This window comes from Schistocerca serialis, chromosome 9, assembly GCF_023864345.2.
Source record: "Schistocerca serialis cubense isolate TAMUIC-IGC-003099 chromosome 9, iqSchSeri2.2, whole genome shotgun sequence".
NCBI lineage: Eukaryota > Metazoa > Arthropoda > Insecta > Orthoptera > Acrididae > Schistocerca > Schistocerca serialis.
The window spans coordinates 38,735,929-38,756,355 of record NC_064646.1 but is presented as its reverse complement, the minus strand read 5'-3'; the positions used below and the strand labels follow the sequence as shown (position 1 = coordinate 38,756,355).

At 43.6% G+C, this 20,427-nt stretch overlaps 1 protein-coding gene across 1 annotated transcript in view; it reads left to right on the top strand.

The window, feature by feature from the left end:
• Nucleotides 1-19,991, top strand: part of LOC126418809 (UDP-glucosyltransferase 2-like) — a 30,075-nt gene extending 10,084 nt beyond the window's left edge. The window contains exons 2-6 of the mRNA XM_050085746.1: nt 5,802-6,036; nt 9,177-9,760; nt 14,023-14,245; nt 16,208-16,427; nt 19,694-19,991. Of these exons, the coding sequence (XP_049941703.1) occupies nt 5,802-6,036; nt 9,177-9,760; nt 14,023-14,245; nt 16,208-16,427; nt 19,694-19,991 (1,560 nt within the window). The remainder of the gene's footprint in view (nt 1-5,801; nt 6,037-9,176; nt 9,761-14,022; nt 14,246-16,207; nt 16,428-19,693) is intronic.
• The last annotated feature ends 436 nt before the right edge of the window (nt 19,992-20,427 follow it).

Sequence of the window (20,427 nt, the reverse complement as noted above, 5' to 3'; positions counted from 1 at the left end):
TGGAATTTTTCTTTAAATCTGAGATGAGACCTACACCTATTTCCAGTCTCAAGAATATGGACTTATATAGTGCACTCTCTTCCTTTTGCACACACAAACTATGGAAAGAAAGTGAAATATTCATAATATCCATGATTAAAAAAATGTTCAAATGTGTGTGAAATCTTATGGCACTTAACTGCTAAGGGTCATCAGTCCCTAAGCTTACACACTATTTAATCTAAATTATCCGAAGGACAAACATGCCCGAGGGAGGACTCGAAGCTCCACCGGGACCAGCCACACAGTCCATGACTGCAGCACCTGAGACCGCTCGGCTAATCCTGCGTGGCACATCCATGATATCTCTCAAACAATTCAAGATAACGAAACGAGTTTTTAGGAAGTGATACTATGCAAAGCGGACAGTATTTTGTGATACAAAAATGGTTCAAATGGCTCTGAGCACTATGGGACTTAACTGCTGAGGTCATCAGTCCCCTAGAACGTAGAACTACTTAAACCTAACTAACCTAAGGACATCACACACATCCATGCCCGAGGCAGGATTCGAACCTGCGACCGTAGCGGTCGCGCGGTTCTAGACTGTAGCACCTAGAACCGCTCGTCCACTCCGGCCGGCTTTTGTGTTACAGTTAACGTGAGAATCTTTCTTACCTATCACGCTACTCCAGTAACTACAGATATTTCAATGAAATAATATCATTATTTTAAGGGCCATCTGAGCCGTGGCGCCATTGAATTAGTAGGCTCTTCTGTCTGGCGTCACTGGCTCAGGTGTAGTGTCGACTATCCCTCTTGCGGCCCCATTGCCAATATCTATGAGGAAAAGTTCGTATCTGTGGGTTCTGTCCTTAGAAGCTCTTTGCTTCCTGATATATATACGAGGTTCGCTGGCCCGAGAGGGGGGTACAAAGTTTGGGGATTGGTGGTAGCGTCGCGACAAGAGATGGTCACGTGGTCCGAGCGGCCGAAGCCACGAGCTGCGCAAGGAGGGCCTGCGAAGAGTGAAGATACCGGAGCACTTCACCGGGGTCAGCGTCGGCTACAAGCAGCAGGCAACATTCCGTCGGTTGGTTGGCAACATTCGTGCTGGATGATCGCCCGTGGCCTGGCTGCCCTCTTCTACCTGGTTCTCTTTGGCAACACTCAGTAACCGCTGCGACGTACCGTGGATCCATGGAACTGCTTGCTGGGGAGTAACATTCCGTAACCCTCGTGGTGATTTGTTGCATTGTCCACCGGCCGCCCTTATTATTTTCTGGTTTGTACCCAACCTCAGAGCTTTACTCGGCCGGCTCTTTGGTCATAAATACAGGTCGTAGTATTGTGCTAAGACATTAGTTGTTGTTTGAAAATTTGTCCCGCTATTATATTGCCTTTCTTTTCTGGTTTCTACCCGTTCATTAATGTTTCAATTAATCAGCTCTTGGTCGTAAATACAGCCACAACTATTGTACTAAGGCACAGGTTGCCGTTTAATAAGAGGGGCCTTGTGGTTCGATTTAGCTGTTAACCGGTTCAATTCTTTGATTTTACTTGCATTTCTCAGTCATTAGTCATAATCTGAACAACCTGTTGTACTCATCTGTCCGTTTTCGTGTTTGAAAGACCGGGTCATTATTGGTGTATTTTAGCTGGATCTTGTGCTTCTGTCGAGTGAGTTCTCTTGTAATAAGTGTTCACGAGTAATGTTTTAAGACGTTCCTTCAGAGCGGTCTTGATAACTGTCAGTCAGTTTAACTTTGAAAATATTAATAGCCAACTGTCACCAGAGCTGTAGTCAAAATAAAATTGTCAGAAGGGAATGGTTGGGATTTAGTCGCACCTTGGTTGCCGATTGAAACTAAGAGATTGGTTGCTATGAAGTAAGCCTTATCATTGTCATATTGTTTGCTAATCTGTTTAACCTTTAGGCACAGGTGTGCATCTTAACCCCGAACCTTTCGACATACAGCTTTCAAATTAAAAATTAAGTAATCTGTTTTGAGTAATTGAATCGCCCTTTCATCAATGGTGCTTATATAGTTTTTATGTGCTGCAGAAGTGCATTTAATGAGACAGACTGTATCCACCGCGGTAGCAAACACCGCTGTTTCACCCGATAACGGGCGGGCTGCAGGTCCTGACGTCTTGTAATCATTGTTATATTGTTTGCTGTTTTGCAATACACCACTTCAGATTTCTTTTGCAAAGATTAAAAGCTTATTCAACTTAGGGTTTAAGGTCAAAGGAATTTTGCAAATTTGTTCATTTTGATAGAGAAAATTTTATGGTTAAATGCTTCGATTATTTGTAAAACACAGTTTATATACACTCCTGGAAATTGAAATAAGAACACCCTGAATTCATTGTCCCAGGAAGGGGAAACTTTATTGACACATTCCTGGGGTCAGATACATCACATGATCACACTGACAGAACCACAGGCACATAGACACAGGCAACAGAGCATGCACAATGTCGGCACTAGTACAGTGTATATCCACCTTTCGCAGCAATGCAGGCTGCTATTCTCCCATGGAGACGATCGTAGAGATGCTGGATGTAGTCCTGTGGAACGGCTTGCCATGCCATTTCCACCTGGCGCCTCAGTTGGACCAGCGTTCGTGCTGGACGTGCAGACCGCGTGAGACGACGCTTCATCCAGTCCCAAACATGCTCAATGGGGGACAGATCCGGAGATCTTGCTGGCCAGAGTAGTTGACTTACACCTTCTAGAGCACGTTGGGTGGCACGGGATACATGCGGACGTGCATTGTCCTGTTGGAACAGCAAGTTCCCTTGCCGGTCTAGGATTGGTAGAACGATGGGTTCGATGACGGTTTGGGTGTACCGTGCACTATTCAGTGTCCCCTCGACGATCACCAGTGGTGTACGGCCAGTGTAGGAGATCGCTCCCCACACCATGATGCCGGGTGTTGGCCCTGTGTGCCTCGGTCGTATGCAGTCCTGATTGTGGCGCTCACCTGCACGGCGCCAAACACGCATACGACCATCATTGGCACCAAGGCAGAAGCGACTCTCATCGCTGAAGACGACACGTCTCCATTTGTCCCTCCATTCACGCCTGTCGCGACACCACTGGATGCAGGCTGCACGATGTTGGGGCGTGAGCGGAAGACGGCCTAACGGTGTGCGGGACCGTAACCCAGCTTCATGGAGACGGTTGCGAATGGTCCTCGCCGATACCCCAGGAGCAACAGTGTTCCTAATTTGCTGGGAAGTGGCGGTGCGGTCCCCTACGGCACTGCGTAGGATCCTGCGGTCTTGGCGTGCATCCGTGCGTCGCTGCGGTCCGGTCCCAGGTCGACGGGCACTTGCACCTTCCGCCGACCACTGGCGACAACATCGATGTACTGTGGAGACCTCACGCCCCACGTGTTGAGCAATTCGGCGGTACGTCCACCCGGCCTCCCGCATGCCCACTATACGCCCTCGCTCAAAGTCCGTCAACTGCACATACGGTTCACGTCCACGCTGTCGCGGCATGCTACCAGTATTAAAAAAGACTGCGATGGAGCTCCGTATGCCACGGCAAACTGGCTGACACTGACGGCGGCGGTGCACAAATGCTGCGCAGCTAGCGCCATTCGACGGCCAACACCGCGGTTCCTGGTGTGTCCGCTGTGCCGTGCGTGTGATCATTGCTTGTACAGCCCTCTCGCAGTGTCCGGAGCAAGTATGGTGGGTCTGACACACCGGTGTCAATGTGTTCTTTTTTCCATTTCCAGGAGTGTATTTTTAAATAAACAGGTTGTGTGAAAAGAAAGTTAGATTGGTGGGTGCTCCCTTCTACGTTTTCCTTAATTCCCGGAAGTACCACATATCACCATCAACTGCCGACAAACGAGATTTAATATAGGTTTTTAACAAAGCAACAAATTATGTGTTTATTTTTATACTGAACATATTCTTACCATAAGTTATTGACCTGACTTGTCCTCCAGTATTGCAACAGCATTAGCTTAATAGTGAGGTGAAATTGAAAGAATTCTGCTCTGCTTTGGCAAAAGAAGCTAATTTTAATACGTCAGTAAGAGAAAGGAAAAAGGTTTAGATGTCAGGAAGAAATAAATCGCACATTCCGTTGCAAGTTCAGGGTAATCCTGTAACCCATTGTGTTTTTAATAATGTACGAGAGTTGCCCAGAAAGTAATGCACCGCATTTTTTTCTCAGCCGAAAACAATGCTACGAATGCGAAACGTTACGTACGTATTAAGTCTCCAGAGTGATCGCACCAAGTTTGCGTCACTTCCGAGAGATAGCGTAGCTGCGGGATGTAGTATTGGCAGAAAAGCCAACACTGTTTTTCTAGAGGAGGCCGAAATGCACGCGTTTAATTACACGCTGACTGGCGTGAGGTCTGGAACAGGACAATATCTTGAGAATTGCAAATAAAGTACGTAGATGATGTAATACTTAACTTTAATCCACAATTGTAGAACATCTCTCGTTATGGTTCATGCTTCATAATATTAATTATCAATTGAATACGGCGCCTTGCTAGGTCGTAGCAATTGTAGCTGAAGGCTATGCTAACTATCGTCTCGGCAAATGAGAGCGTATTTGTCAGTGAACCATTGCTATGAAAGTCGGCTGTACAACTGGGGCGAGTGCCAGTACGTCTCTCTAGACCTGCCGTGTGGTGGCGCTCGGTCTGCTATCACTGACAGTGGTGACACGCGGGTCCGACGTATACTAATGGACCGCGGCCGATTTAAAGGCTACCACATAGCAAGTGTGGTGTCTGGCGGTGACACCACACGGGAGAGGTTCAAAATAGCGTTTGCAGGTGATGTACGTTACAAGCAACGTACCGTCATTGAATTTCTCACTGCAGAGACAGAAACTGTAGGGAATATTCACAAACGCATGTGCAAAGTCTATGGAGCGTCTGCTGTCGACAGGAGTACAGTTAGTCGCTGGACACGGAGGGTGAGGTCATCAGAAGGAGGTTCGGCGGAGCTCCACGATTTGCAACGGTCGCCGGCCGGAGTGGCCGAGCGGTTCTAGGCGCTTCAGTCTGGAACCGCGCGACCGCTACGGTCGCAGGTTCGAATCCTGCCTCTGGTATGGATGTGTGTGATGTCCTTAGGTTAGTTAGGTTTAAGTAGTTCTAAGTTCTAGGGGACTGATGACCACAGCAGTTGAGTCCCATAGTGCTCAGAGCTATTTTAACCATTTTTTGCAACGGTCGAGGAGACCATCCGCGGCTGTCACACTTGACACACGTTACCTAGCCCCCCGAACTGCCATTTGTTTGGGCCATTAAAGAATGACATTCGTGGGAGACATTTTGAGGACGATGAGGAAGTGATTCATACAGTGAAGCACTGGCTCCGCTACCAGAGGATGGACTGGTTCTGACAGGGCATAAACGCCTTTGTTTCGCTCTGGAAGACAGCCATAGAAAGGAATGGAGATAACGTGGAAAATAGGGTGTGTAGATAAAACACCATTCTTTGGTGTGTGTAATTCTCATTATCTTTAACAAAGAATTGTTGAAGAAAAAAATGTGGTGCATTACTTTCTGGGCAACCCTCATACACTTGACTTGCTCGAATTACTGGTTGCACTGGCATAACGTGTTAATATGATTGTTTGCAGACCCCTTAGCTGTAGGTTACAAGTTCTGTCGGTGAGTAAATTCGGGCTGTGGAATTGCACCTCCTCTACCATGCGGTGACCGCCCGCCATGCAACCCCCACCACTGCCGCTGTCCCCTCCCTTACCGTGCCGTCTGGACGGCCACGAGCCAAGTTAACCTGCGCGCACCACACTCTGCCCTCTTTTGCAGGCTGTGGCCCTACTGGTGTTAGCGACAGTGACGTGCTGGTGTGTGCCGCCGTCGGACGGCGCCAACATACTGGCCATCTTTGCCGCAGAGAGCAGGAGCCACTGGATCGTGTTCCGGGAGATGCTGGTGGAGCTGGGCAGGAGGGGCCACCACCTCACCGTCCTGGCGCCCTTCGAGGAGCAGCACGAGAACTGGGAGCTCCTCAAAATGGCAGACCCCCAAATGGATCATAGAAGTACATATGGATCACGTTCTGTCTCACAGACCTACTGAAATGGATTGTCTCTCGTAGCAGCCACTGCATTATTCTCTGCTTGAAATGCACTCTCTCTCGAAATACTTACACTGGTGGATATGTAAATGTTGCACATTTCAGTATAAGTTCACAAAATAGGAGGGGTGTTCCGTAAGTAATGCAATACATTTTTTCTGAAAGCAGGTTGTTTTTATCAGGATTCCAGTACACCACATTATTCCTCCCTCTTACGGCTACAAGACCCCTTTCTTTCAAAGTAATCTCCATTCAATGCGACGACCTTGGGGAGGGCCTGTATGCCCTGTATGGCCGAATGGTACCACTTGGTGCCAATATCTTGCAGTATCAGCAACCTTCCATCACTGACATACTGCCTCCTGTGGACTCCATTCTTCATTGTGCCAAACAGATGGAAGTTGGAAGGTGCGAGATCCAGACTGCAGGGTGGATGTAGAAGAACGGCCCAATGAAAATTTCTGAGCTTGTCTCGGGTGTGCAGACTCGTGTGAGGCTGTGGGTTATCATGGAGAAAGAGTCCGCCCTGACAGCTGAATGGTCAGCGTCCTAAGGGGCCCGGGTTCGATTCCCGGCTGGGTCGGGGATTTTCCCCCCGCAGGGACTGGGTGTTGTGTTGTCTTCATCATCATTTGATCTCCATCCAGCGCGCAGGTCGCCCAATGTGGCGTCGGATGTAATAAGACCTGCACCAAGGCGGCCGGACCTGCCCCGTCAGGGGCCTCCCGGCCAATGACGCCAAACGCTCGATTCATTTCATTTCATGGAGAAAGAGAAGTTCGTATGCATGTTTGTGGGGACGAACGCTATGAAATAGGTTCTTCAGTTTCCTTCCACAGCACACTTCAGAGTTGATCGTTGGAGCATGAAGAAGGACATCAAACAGAATAACCCCATAAGTTTCGCCATGACTTTGACGGTTAGTGTGGCTTTGAACTTTTTCTTACCCCCCCCCCTCCCATCCCCATGGATTGTCATTTTGTTTCTGGTTCAAAGTGATGAAGACATGTGTCATCGCCTGTGACGATGTTCGACAAAAAATTATTATAATGAGCCTCATAATGCGAAAGCGACTCCGCACAGTTGGTCCTTGATTGCTCTTTACAGTGTTCCGTTGGGTGGTGAAGAACCCAGCGGGCACATACCTCCTGAGTACCCCAACTGGTGGACCAGTCTGTCAGCACTACCAACGGGGACATCCAGTCGAACAGCGAGTTGTTTGTTTGATTTGAATGAAAATTGATGCCAAATTAAACACCTTTCAGCCGTCTAGTTTCGGAACTTACTTTATTTTTCTATCAGTTTCGGCGATTTACTACATCTTCAGGCCCCTCACCGACGTGTGGGAAGATTCCACCTCGGTTCTGATCAAAAGTGGGGCCAGCAACACTGGTATCAGTACACTGCTGCTTGCTCTAGCGATCACTTCAACCATCATCGCCGAAACTGGTAGCCAAATAAAGTTTGGAAACTAGACGCCTGAAAGGTGTTTAATTTGACATCCTGTATCGAACAGCCGAGTCCCACAACAATGTCTCGAAAGATGGACATACGGAGACTCGACTGTGAGTGTCCGCACGTTCCAACACTGCCAGGAGTCATAGTTGTCTCCAGCTGGCCGCCACGCGGGATAATGGACAGCTTTGCGCGGCCTTGTTGCATTGATGATAGGCGCATCGCCCGACGGCTCGCCGTGCTTTTGTTCACTGTCAGGTCTCCGTGGGCATTCTGCAAAGCACTATGAAAATCTGCAATTCTCTGGGTTCCCCCCAAAAGCAACTCAATGAGAGCTGTCTGCTCGGAACACACCTCCTTTACAGGCGCCATATTGAAGGCTACGTATAGCGCTGCCACCCATCGGAACTTCATGAAACTACAGGAGCTAAAATGGGAATATTCCACTCTGTCGGACAATGAATTTCGTATTTTTTGTATCGAAATTGGCAGAGAAAAATGTGTTGGATTGCTTGTTAAACGCCCCTTGTAGATGCGAATATCGCCATCTACATTCTGTATATGGGGAAAGATTATGGGCCAGGTTTCTTATGCATTGCGTGCAGTACACAGTCCTGTAAATTGTATTCATATTGTTGCGCATTTAGTGTTTCCTCAAGTGGAATAAGAAGACCACTCCCTCACCATGAAAAACATTCCCATGCCGTAACACCATCTCCTCTGTACTTCACAGTCGGCACCACACATGATGGCAGGTAGTCACTGTGTCGGCGGATAGCATTTCGGAACTCACTAGTGGTTCCTTCCGCCAGTTACACGCTAGTTCTTACAATCGCTCCCCACAATACTCGACAATCCGTGTCGGTCAGTACATGAGTTATGGCTGGTCTTTGTCTAGCTGTGGATATTCCCTTGCGTTTCCACTTGAAAAGCACATCGTGAACAGTCGGCTTGGGCAGTTTTAGTAGGGTTGAAAGGATCTGTTATGGAGCTCACCGACCCATTCAGCCGGTACTCCTTTCCTACTGACGACACAATACCCATCCCCCTCCCCCTCTCCTTCTACCTTCTGTACTGGCAGAGCCACCTCTTGTGACATCTGTTGGTCAGTTCCCACTGCACAGGTGTGTCCGGATACATTTGATCAAACAGTGTATGTTGTTTCAAGCAAATCTGTGGCTTTTTCCCAGGTAACACCTCGTTTAGGCCCATTACGAATATTTTGGTCATAACTGGTTGGTACAGTGTTTTATCAATGAATTGTGCTTCTGTAGTCTCCTACATCTGTTAAAATTCAAACATCGATTGTACACAAAGGCAGACTTTTACAGATAAAAGACCTCCGCGGGCGATTGATCAGACACATATTCGTAGTTAACAATAATTTCCCTTCGGTTTCGGGCATTGTAGCTGAGGTACTTCCCTTGTAAGATGTTTACTCAGTTTCAGTGAATGTTCTTAATTCTTTTTAGTTATTTTTATGACTGCTGTAACACTATTCTACAAAGAGTGTTAAAGACAAAAGATTTCGATCACGGTCAGCTACTATCGAGGGGACTAATTCAGTCGCTCAGTGGTGTTTCCATTTTTGACATTAACTGCCACGCCATAACATTTACACCACTTATTTATATTTTTCTTCTTCACAGGAATCAACTTTCTCGTCTTTGAGAAGATTCCGACCATACTGCAGCTGATGTTTCTTTTCTACATGAGCGTGGGCCAATGTCGCAAGATTATGGAGGACGCGGCAGTGCAGACTTTACTCCAGTCGCAAGACAGGAAGTTCGACCTCATCATATTCGAGACGTTCGTTCAGGACTGCCTCCTCGGTTTCGCGCACAAGTTCAAAGTGCCGGTCGTCGCTGCGTCGCCCATAGCCGGCGGCAGCTCCTGGATCAACGACATGATCGGCAACCCTTACCCCCTGGCCTACGTGCCCGAAACCGCGCTGCCCTACACCGGAAACATGAACCTGTTCCAGCGGGCGAACAACGTCCTCACCGCCTCCGTGTACAGATTCTGCCGCCGCTTCTTTTACCTCCCGTCTATGGACGAAATAGCCCGAGAGCACTTCAAAGACCCCGCCATTCCTGCGTTGGCCGACCTGGAGCGTAACACGTCCCTCGTCTTAAGCATTTCGCACTTCAGCTTCCATCACGTGAAGCCTATGCTGCCAAACATGGTTGAAGTTGCGGGGATGCACATCAAACCTTCTAAGAAACTTCCGCAGGTAAGTTCCGTACGAAGTCTGACTCCTGTAACAATACACACAGCTGCGCGTACAAATGTCTGTTATTCAGTCTTATATGAGGGGGCTCAATAAGTAAAGCAACACATTTTTCTTACAGTAGTTGAGTCTCATAGTGCTCAGAGCCATTTGAACCATTTGAACCAACCACATTTTTCTTTCTCGCCCAATTTAGCTTGATGAAATGTGGAATTACTAGTGGCACAGACGGCCGGGTGGCCGTGCGGTTGTAGGCGCTACAGTCTGGAGCCGAGTGACCACTACAGTCGCAGGTTCGAATCCTGCCTCGGGCATGGATGTGTGTGGTGTCCTTATATTAGTTAGGTTTAATTAGTTCTAAGTTCTAGGCGACTGATGACCTCAGAAGTTAAGTCGCATAGTGCTCACAGCCATTTGAACCATTTGAACTAGTGGCACATCGAGGAACATTCCCGCTTCAGCGCCTACAGTTTCATAAAGTTCCGATAGGTGGTGCCTCTGTACGTAGCCTTCAAAATGGCATCAATAATGGAGGTGCGTTCCAGGCAAGAGATGATGATGATGATGATGATGATGATGATGATGTCTGGTTTGTGGGGCGCTCAACAGAGCGGTCATCAGCGCCCATACTAAGTCCCAATTTTTACACAGTCCAATTTTACCACTGTCACGAATGATGATGATGATGATGAAATGATGAGGACAACACAATCACCCAGTTCCCGGGTAGAGAAAATCGCCAAACTAGCCAGGAATCGAACCCAGAACCCCGTGATCCTAAGGTGGCAACGCTAGCCACTAGACCACGAGCTGAGGACTCCAGACAAGAGAGCTGTCACTGCATTTCATTTGGAGGAAAACCAGAGTATGGCAGATAGTGATAGGCGCTTGGAGATCTGGCAGTGAACAAAAGTACAGTGAGTCGTTGGGCGAGCTGCCTGTTATTATCGCGACAAGGTCGCGCAAATCTGACCCATCTCCTGCGTGCCGGCCGGCCGCACACAGCTGTGACTCCTGCTGTGTTGGAACGTGCGGACACTCTCATTCGAGATGATCGACGCATGCCAGTCAAACATTTTGCTGCTCAACTGGACGTCTCAGCTGCCAGTGCGTTCCAAGCTCACAAAAGGCCGTTGGACCGCTCTTCTTCAAGCCCGGATCTCGCATCTTCCGACTCCTATATGTCTGGCCCAAAGAAGGATGCATTCTGCGCGAACCAGTACATGGATGATGGGTAGGTTACTGATGCAGCGAGACGCTGGCCTCGACGTCGACCATTAGAGTGGTACGAGGTGCATTCAAGTTCTAAGGCCTCCGATTTTTTTTCTAATTAACTACTCACCCGAAATCGATGAAACTGGCGTTACTTCTCGACGTAATCGCCCTGCAGACGTACACATTTTTCACAACGCTGACGCCATGATTCCATGGCAGCGGCGAAGGCTTCTTTAGGAGTCTGTTTTGACCACTGGAAAATCGCTGAGGCAATATCAGCACGGCTAGTGAATGTGCGGCCACGGAGAGTGTCTTTCATTGTTGGAAAAAGCCAAAAGTCACTAGGAGCCAGGTCAGGTGAGTAGGGAGCATGAGGAATCACTTCAAAGTTGTTATCACGAAGAAACTGTTGCATAACGTTAGCTCGATGTGCGGGTGCGTTGACTCGGTGAAACAGCACACGCGCAGCCCTTCCTGGACGTTTTTGTTGCAGTGCAGGAAGGACTTTGTTCTTCAAAACATTTTCGTAGGATGCACCTGTTACTGTAGTGCCCTTTGGAACGCAATGGGTAAGGATTATGCCCTCGCTGTCCCAGAACATGGACACCATCATTTTTTCAGCACTGGCGGTTACCCAAAATTTTTTTGGTGGCGGTGAATCTGTGTGCTTCCATTGAGCTGACTGGCGCTTTGTTTCTGGATTGAAAAATGGCATCCACGTCTCATCCATTGTCACAACCGACGAAAAGAAAGTCCAATTCGTGCTGTCGTTGCACGTCAACATTGCTTGGCAACATGCCACACGGGCAGCCGTGTGGTCGTCCGTCAGCATTCGTGGCACCCACCTGGATGACACTTTTCGCATTTTCAGTTTGTCATGCAGGATTGTGTGCACAGAACCCACAGAAATGCCAACTCTGGAGGCGATCTGTTCAACAGTCATTCAGCGATCCCCCAAAACAATTCTCTCCACTTTCTCGATCATGTTGTCAGACCGGCTTGTGCGAGCCCGAGGTTGTTTCGGTTTGTTGTCACACGATGTTCTGCCTTCATTAAACTGCCGCACCCACGAACGCACTTTTGACACATCCATAACACCATCACCACATGTCTCCTTCAACTGTCGATGAATTTCAATTGGTTTCACACCATGCAAATTCAGAAAACGAATGATTGCACGTTGTTCAAGTAAGGAAAACGTCGCCATTTTAAGTATTTAAAACAGTTCTCATTCTCGCCGCTGGCGGTAAAATTCCATCTGCCATACGGTGCTGCCATCTCTGGGACGTATTGACAATGAACGCGGCCTCATTTTAAAACAATGCACATGTTTCTATCTCTTTCCAGTCCAGAGAAAAAAAATCGGAGGCCTCCGAACTTGAATGCACCTCGTACCATGCGGGCATGCAGACCCTCCCAGTAAAGTGGTGTAAGGCCATCGCACTGAACGGAGATTATGTGGAAAAATAAGGCTTTTAGCCAGAAGAGTGATGAGTGGTATAATGTGTTGGAATCCTAAATGAAACCAACCTGGATTCAGAAAAAAATGTGTTACATTATTTCTTTAACACTCTTTGTAAACTAATTTTGTACTGCATTATGACATAATGACATCACACCAGACTTCCTGTTGCAAAATTTATCTGCCATGATTGTCATAGCTTTGCCACAAGGAAGTTACAGTGAAAATTTCATTGTGTAGTTATTGGATCAATTTCGTAAGTAGCCGATTATATAAAATTACAGTAACATAGCAAAAATAATAACCCTTACGTGGTATACAGAGTCCTACAGTACGTGCACAGTGTGCTCATCATTGCAGGCTTCTGATGATGCCTCCCCTCTGTTTGCAACTTGCAGGATTAGTTAACATTTCTGACAATGCTATGTCGTGTCGATATTTTGCCTTTGCGTTTTGCTCCACACATTTGCTAGGCGAGCAAGGTCTCACGACTTCAACCCAATAGGCAGAACATGCTTGACAGAACTTGGTTTTCTCTCACATGTCTACTGTCTACAGCAAAGTTACTGAATCATCCTTTCGATCTCTTTGAATTTCATGTGAACCGTGTTGCTCACCTATTTTTGAATAGATGAAGTTCACCTCAAAATACTTTCCAATGAAATGAAGCGAATGGGTCAGTTGAAGCAGGATCACAACCAGGATTTTGAGAAGCCAAGTCCAGAACAAAAATGTGCCTCCAACTTTTCTAATCCATTCTTTTGCTTTTATTTAGCAAAGTAATAGCGGTGCCAGTTTCTCTCACGTTAACCAGGCGTTCGAACAAATACCAACAGTAAAGTTACTAATGATTAAAACAACCAAAAGTCTGTTGTAGAAGAGAAATACTATTAATATTTCATACAAACTGGGCAAAATTATATCTGCATTGAAATTGTTATATATTCGTAAAATAAGTACTTCTGACGAAATCACAAACTTTATACATCGCTGTTATTTGTTTGGTAAAGCATATAACTACGAGAAAGAAGCCACTATTACAGTTGCTTCGCTACAGGATCCTCTACTTCCGCATAATTTGTTTCGCTTCTTTCTGAGAGAAGTTGTAGCAAAAGTAAAACAGAATATCAGTTGAATCACTAGCGACTACACACCATGATACATTGACAGCGCTTTTCTCGTCTTCGCAGACTACTCTAAAAATAAAAATAGTGTGGCCAAAACTATTTTCTCGTAGGTCGAAAAAAGCAATCTAGAGACGACAGCATACATGTTAGCCGCAAATAAATAATCTAACACAGGATTAAGTAGGATTAATTAAGTTATATAATTCTGCTTTTTTCTGTTTATTTATTACAAGGGTTGTATTCACACTAAGTAAGCATTACTAATTGCTCGATCTGCATTTACTGCGAGTAAAATAGTAAGTATGAATTTGTTAAGTAGCAAGCACATTATTACGTTATCCAATGGACGTTAACTACAGAAAATTGTTTTACCTCTTTGATAACCGACAAAACTGAAAAACAAAAATTAAAACTGCTGCTGTAACGATATTGTACTTCTTATGAGCTGGTATTAATTTCAGGATCTACAAACGTTCATGGATACTGCAAAGGATGGTGTGATATACTTCAGTCTGGGTAGCAACGTAAGAAGCGTGGACCTTCCGGAGGACTACAGGAACATTTTCTTCAGTGTATTCTCCAAACTGAAAACGAAGGTCCTCTGGAAGTTTGAAGTGGACTCTTTCCCTAACATGCCAGCCAACGTTAAGATTGGTAAATGGTTTCCTCAGAGCGATATACTAGGTAAGTCTTTGCGCCCCTAGTTCAGCATCGAGTGGCCATGTAAGACTTTCCAGCACTTCTTGCTCTTTTGTTTCATACTTCCCCTCACACTTCGTAACTTTCTTCCTTTGATACATAGCTATCTACCAATACTTCTTTCGACATCGCTTTATTCGTCCGAAATTTTATACCCATACATTAAAGAGCTCAGTACATCATCATTTAGGAACATATTTCTCTCTGTGAATTCAACCATTATTGTTTTCGCGGCAGGCTTCACAATCGTTAAGTATATTTGAATCAAATGCGTCATATAATTATGCATCAGTTTATATACTATTCAAATAACACAATTTGCAAAAATAAACCACGATTAAATTTTTCAGTGCACTGTTTTGTAGTACACAAAAATTGATGAAAAAAGATAAACTTCGTTGTCATCTCATTACTTTGCAGTTTGTTATAGGCTGTAAAGGCGTTATTGAAATACAACAGTGGTATGCATACTTTTGGTATGACGTCAATATAACAATTGTAGATGAGGCACTCAAATAAATAAAAATCGTATATTTCCAATGGGGACATTTGTTACAAATAATTGCATTGCCGCTTTGAGTGGATCAGCATCAGCATTCCATTTGTCTGCTAAGCGAATGATTTAATCACAAAACTGACAGTTACTCATCATGTTTGATTTCTCCAAGTTGATAACTTTTAATGCAAGAGGTGAAGAAAAACTGGATCTGCAGTGAATGAAAATTTAGGTCAGAACTTTCCTCTTCTGTTCTCTTGTAGTATATAAAATTGAACTGCTTAATAGCATATGAAGTTGGTAATTTATACGTAGTTTCAGAATAGATGCTTAACACTTACGAAACCTTTTCCATCATATTTGTTTTTATAATCGTCTGAAGTATGTAATACGAAGAGCAATCCACCACCATAAGAATGAGAAATAAGTCAGCTACCTGCTAATAAATATTTTGCTAATTATTCCTTTAAAACAATAGAAGCTTGAATGACTTACATCGTGATTTTATAAATGATTTTGATCCACATTAGCATAAAAGTAACTTATCACAGGAGAAGGTATCTTTTGGAAATTTATGCACAAGAAAATCAACATAAATACAGACAGGGCGAAATGGAAATTACATAAATTAACAATCCACCTACACCTGCACATACACAACTGAAACATCCCTTTACGGCATTAGTATCTGATGAAACACCTTGTTTAGCTTTCCAGTTACTTTTCTCCCATTTATCGTTTCTTTCATTTCACATAATAGATAATAAAGATTGTTTTCATGCACTAATTTTTATTTTCACTGAATAAAACACAGTTTTCCGTTCACTAATAGAGATTGTTATCTTGAGCAAGAAAAAACGATTGCATAGCATTTTCATATTTATAAAATACTGAGATAAATATTGTGTTGCTTTTACAAAGCCTGCAGACTGCTGAAGATCAGTTTTAAAACACGCTTTGAAAAAACTTATTAGGTAGGTAAAAGCCAAATGTTTAAAAATAATAAAACAGTTGTTGCTCCTATAAAGTAAAATATTTAATAAAGCAAAGAAAAGCTTTCGACTGTAATATTTTCCTCTAAAAAGCACTGTGATTAATTTTATTTCTATTTCTTGTATTACGTAAGAACTTGCAAGGATTATGCATTATTTCGTTCGTTAGATTTCATAACGTCTAATGACATTCTTAATTGTTTATGGTTTTTATTGTGTGGTTGTTAAGTCTGTAACAGGAAGACATTTCCAGATTTCACTAAGTTTTACTATCCTAAATACAATGATTTGTATTATTTACATTCTCCCAAAAATAAATTTCAGTCCATCTTTTCATCTACTATGCATAAATGTTTATTTTTTGCTTTATGAAATAATTTAAATTCTTTCGTTCTTTTGTAGCTTTAACAACTGGTTGCTGTATGTTTATCAAAATGTGATTTTTTGTTAATGTTTTAGCTCATAAAAACTTAAAGTTTTTCATGACTCATGGTGGCATGATGAGTTTGCAAGAATCTCTTTATAATGGAGTTCCTTTGCTTGGATTTCCTATATTTGGAGACCAAACACCAAATCTACTCAAAGGACAGGAGAACGGATATGCAATTATGCTCAAATTTTCAAACTTGACAGAAGAATCGTTGGGATGGGCAGTAAACGAAATGCTCACAAATCCAAGGTAAGATTTACATGAATATTTTTGTATGGGAATTCAAGTATGGTATTCCTGTTATGGCTATTAAAGCTCTGTTTAAATTGTTTGGATTTATCTGAGTGGAAAGATTGAAGTTTACTTACCATATTATTTGATGATTAGAATTTTAATTATTGCATTAAATATTTTATACATTTACCTGTTATTGTGCAGCATGAATAAAAATTTACCTTGCATTAATTTCTCCAGATATATTTGATACATTTGGTAAATTACACATGTCTGCAGGACTCCGCTTATGTCTAAGATGATATACCACGTTAAAAATAAAATACTCAGTGGCACTGAAATTTTAGTTCGACGCATTTTTCTCCATGACTAACGAGTGCCAAGTTAGTTTCTATTCTCACAGAAGTGCAGAAAGACTAGCATAGCATCTGGCATGAGATGTTAACCAAGGTCAGTAATTCACAACTGGGAGCTCAAAGCAGCTCAAGCCATAGAGACTGAAGTATAATGTTACGTATAGGCTGGAATAACTAGTAGAAGTAATTTTATCAACACATATTAAATAGGAGTAATATAAGAGTGGTCTAATAATGTATAAGAAAATAGGAATGAGGACAAGCTGATATATGGAACAAATGAACATGTTGTCGCAGAAGAGATGGATAGCAAGTCAACACCCACTACAGTAGTAAAAGTTTATATTACTATTAGCTCCACGTATGATAAAGAGACTGGAAGGCTGTATTATGAGATAAAAATTTATGTAGATAGTAGAAAAAAGAAGAGAAGTAATTATAGTAGGGAAACCTGGTCTGAGTCGATGGATTGAAAGGGGAAACCCGGCACTGTTTTTCCACTGAGCACTGTTCAATCATTGCTAAAATTTGGTTTAATATTTATGGAAGAAATCTATGGACATCAAAAAGTTTCAGACAGATAACCTAATGGTAAGACAGTGACTTCAGAATTAATGTTAAAGTGCAAAACATTTCCGGGAGGAAATGTGGAATGCCCATAATGTATTGGTTATGAACCGCAGATTAAAACAGAAGAACTTCAAGAAAAATAAGAAGTTAAGGAGTTGGTACTTGCGTAAGCTGAAAGAACCAGCGGTTGTCGAGAAATTTAAAACGAACATTAGGCACCAATTGGCTGAAACTGGGAAAAATAACGCGTTAGAAAACGAATGAGTGGCTTTGACAGAAGAAATAGTGAAGATCATAAAAGATTTAGAAATCGTTGGATAACACAAGAGATTAAATGACGAAAGGAGAAAAAATGAAAATTGAGCAAACTATACAGACAAAAGGGAATATAGACATCAAACAATTAGATTGACAGGAAGTGCTGAGTGGGAAACCATGAATGCTAGAGGAGAAAAGCAGAAGCTGCCTAGATGAAAATTAAAGAGGATTTTGGCCGTAACGAAGCGCCTGTATCAATATTACCATTTCAGACTGCAGGCCAGTATTAAAAAAGGATAGGGTGAAAGATGGAATAAATATATAGTATGGAATATATAAAATAAACGAAGATAATATTGTGGATAAGGAAGAGGAAGTAGATGGAGACGAAATGGGAGATATGATAATGTGTGAAAAATTTGACACAGCACGGAAAGAAATTACTGGAAAGAAGGCATCCGTAGTAGACATCATTACTATAGGATCATTGGCAGCCTTGGGAGTACATACCATGACAAAACTAATCCACTTGGAAGACAAGATAAACGAGAAAGACAAAATCCTTTCGCTTTTCAAGAAGAATATATAACGCTTGTTCCAAGTATGGTAGGTGCTGGTGGCTGCAAATGGTAATGTAAAGAAGAGTGAGGAGTAAAGTCGTAGAGCACAACCACTGCTTGACCAGAGGAAGCAGCGCGAAATGTATTTTAGTTGTAGCAATTATGGAAAGATGGAGAGCCTTACACAGGATACATAGTGTGGAATGCTGCACCAGGCCAGTCTTCCAACTGAAGACCACAACAGCTTGGCTGGCCGGTGTGGCCGTGCGGTTCTAGGCGCTTCAGTTTGGAACCGCGTGACCGCTACGGTCGCAGGTTCGAATCCTGCCTCGGGCATGGATGTTTGTGATGTCCTTAGGTTAGTTAGGTTTAAGTAGTTCTAAGTTCTAGGGGACTGATGACCACAGATGTTAAGTCCCATAGTGCTCAGAGCCATTTGAACAACAGCTTGAGTGTGTACCACATCAATAAACAGTATGCCAGAAGCGCTTAAACTGCCCTTTCTACACTCAGCTGTAGAGAGTAAAAAAGCTGAAAACTGTACTACCACTTTTGAAGAAGAAGGAAGAAAAGGTGAAGATCGATACTTGCAAAGATATTCGATCATGTACTCAATAGACATTGTAGAAGAGCTCGAAAGATGGTTCAAAAGCTCAAAGATTTAAATATTAGTACAACCAGGTTTCCTTTTAAGCAGTGCTTTTTTCTAAAAAAACAAAAAAAGTTTGAGAGTACTCCAACATTGGATATAATGCAGCGAAAATTACTTATAACTCAAGCAAGGGATAACACCCATCTGCTTTTAGCCATGACGTCATCAACATGTCGAACTACAAAAAAAGTGGTATCTGCTGTTCAGTTGACTTTTCACAGTAATGAGGACCACAGCACATTTTACGGTGACTGGTGGTACAGTGAATATAACTTGTCTAAGAAAGACTTGAAGTGACTCACATGAGAAGGGAAGTCTCTTTTTATTGCGTCTTTAACTGATAACTCGAGCCTGCTTGAAGCAGCCAATGACATCGCTTTTCCCACCAAAACTGCAATGGTATCGTTCGTATTGCAATTGCCAACATGAAAAAGTGAAATAAAAATTTACGTCCGTGAAATAAATCTTTGGCACTCTTCCAAGTTCTCAGCATCGTTAAAAAATTACTTAGTCGTCGAAAAAGTTTAGGGGCACGCATCCCCCAGCGTTACCCCAGAAAAACAGCACTGCTTATAAGATTTGTTTAAAATCCTGTGCAAAAGTTATAAAGCATAAAATTGCATACATTTCGTTTCTGAGTCAAAATCTAGTACTTTTTTTACTTAAATGGCTCACCCGAGAATAGAAAATCAAAGTATAGTTCTTGCATTTGCAATTTCGTAGATACTCTTTTGACATACTATAGAAATCTTGTACACTTGGTAAAGTGTACAAGAATTTTTTTAAGTTGAACATTGTGTAAAATACATTGACAACTTTATTTTATCTCATTGCTCATTGACGGTATTGTGCATAGTGAACATTTGCACTGAATTAAATTTTCAGCTACATGGAGAACGCTAAAAAGTACTCCAGACTGTTCCACGACCGGCCGGAGAAGCCGCTGGACACGGCCGTCAACGCTGTGGAATACGTAGTGCGGCACGGGGGGGCGCGCCACATGCGGTCGGCGGCGCTGGACCTGGCGTGGTACCAGTACCTGCTGCTAGATGTCCTCCTCTTCGTGCTAGCGTGCGCGGCGGCGGCTGTGGCGGCAGCAGTCGTGACAGCGAAGGCCATCGCGGGGGTTATTTCCAGGAGTGGCTCAGCTTTCAGCAAGGAGAAAGGCTCTAAGAGGGACTAGAAGTTACTGACTGGTGATTCCAGGCCCCAACAGACTTTTACGAGATGAAGAACGGTTTGCACTCTAGTCTTTTATTTGCTGCACGGGATGCCGGCAGTATGGCTGCAGAGTAAATGACACTCACTCTATATTTTGGAATTCTGATGTGCTACAGGGCGTCCTCGTCTGACTTCAAATTGTGGCGTGTAGCCTTGAAGGCGGACTGTAGAGTAATGGGCATTTTGCATTGCTTATGGGTGTATGTTAATCTCAGAGTGTTTTGTAAGAAAAAAGGTAACTGTAAACGTAATTTATTTATTTTAGCTGAAACAGAAACTGCCATCTGACAAGAAAAAAAACAAGAACATAGTTAAGTGGTAACAGAATGTTACAGAAAAACACTGACAATACAGACTGTCTCCACTACAACATCTTCAGCAAGTAATGACTTCTGTTT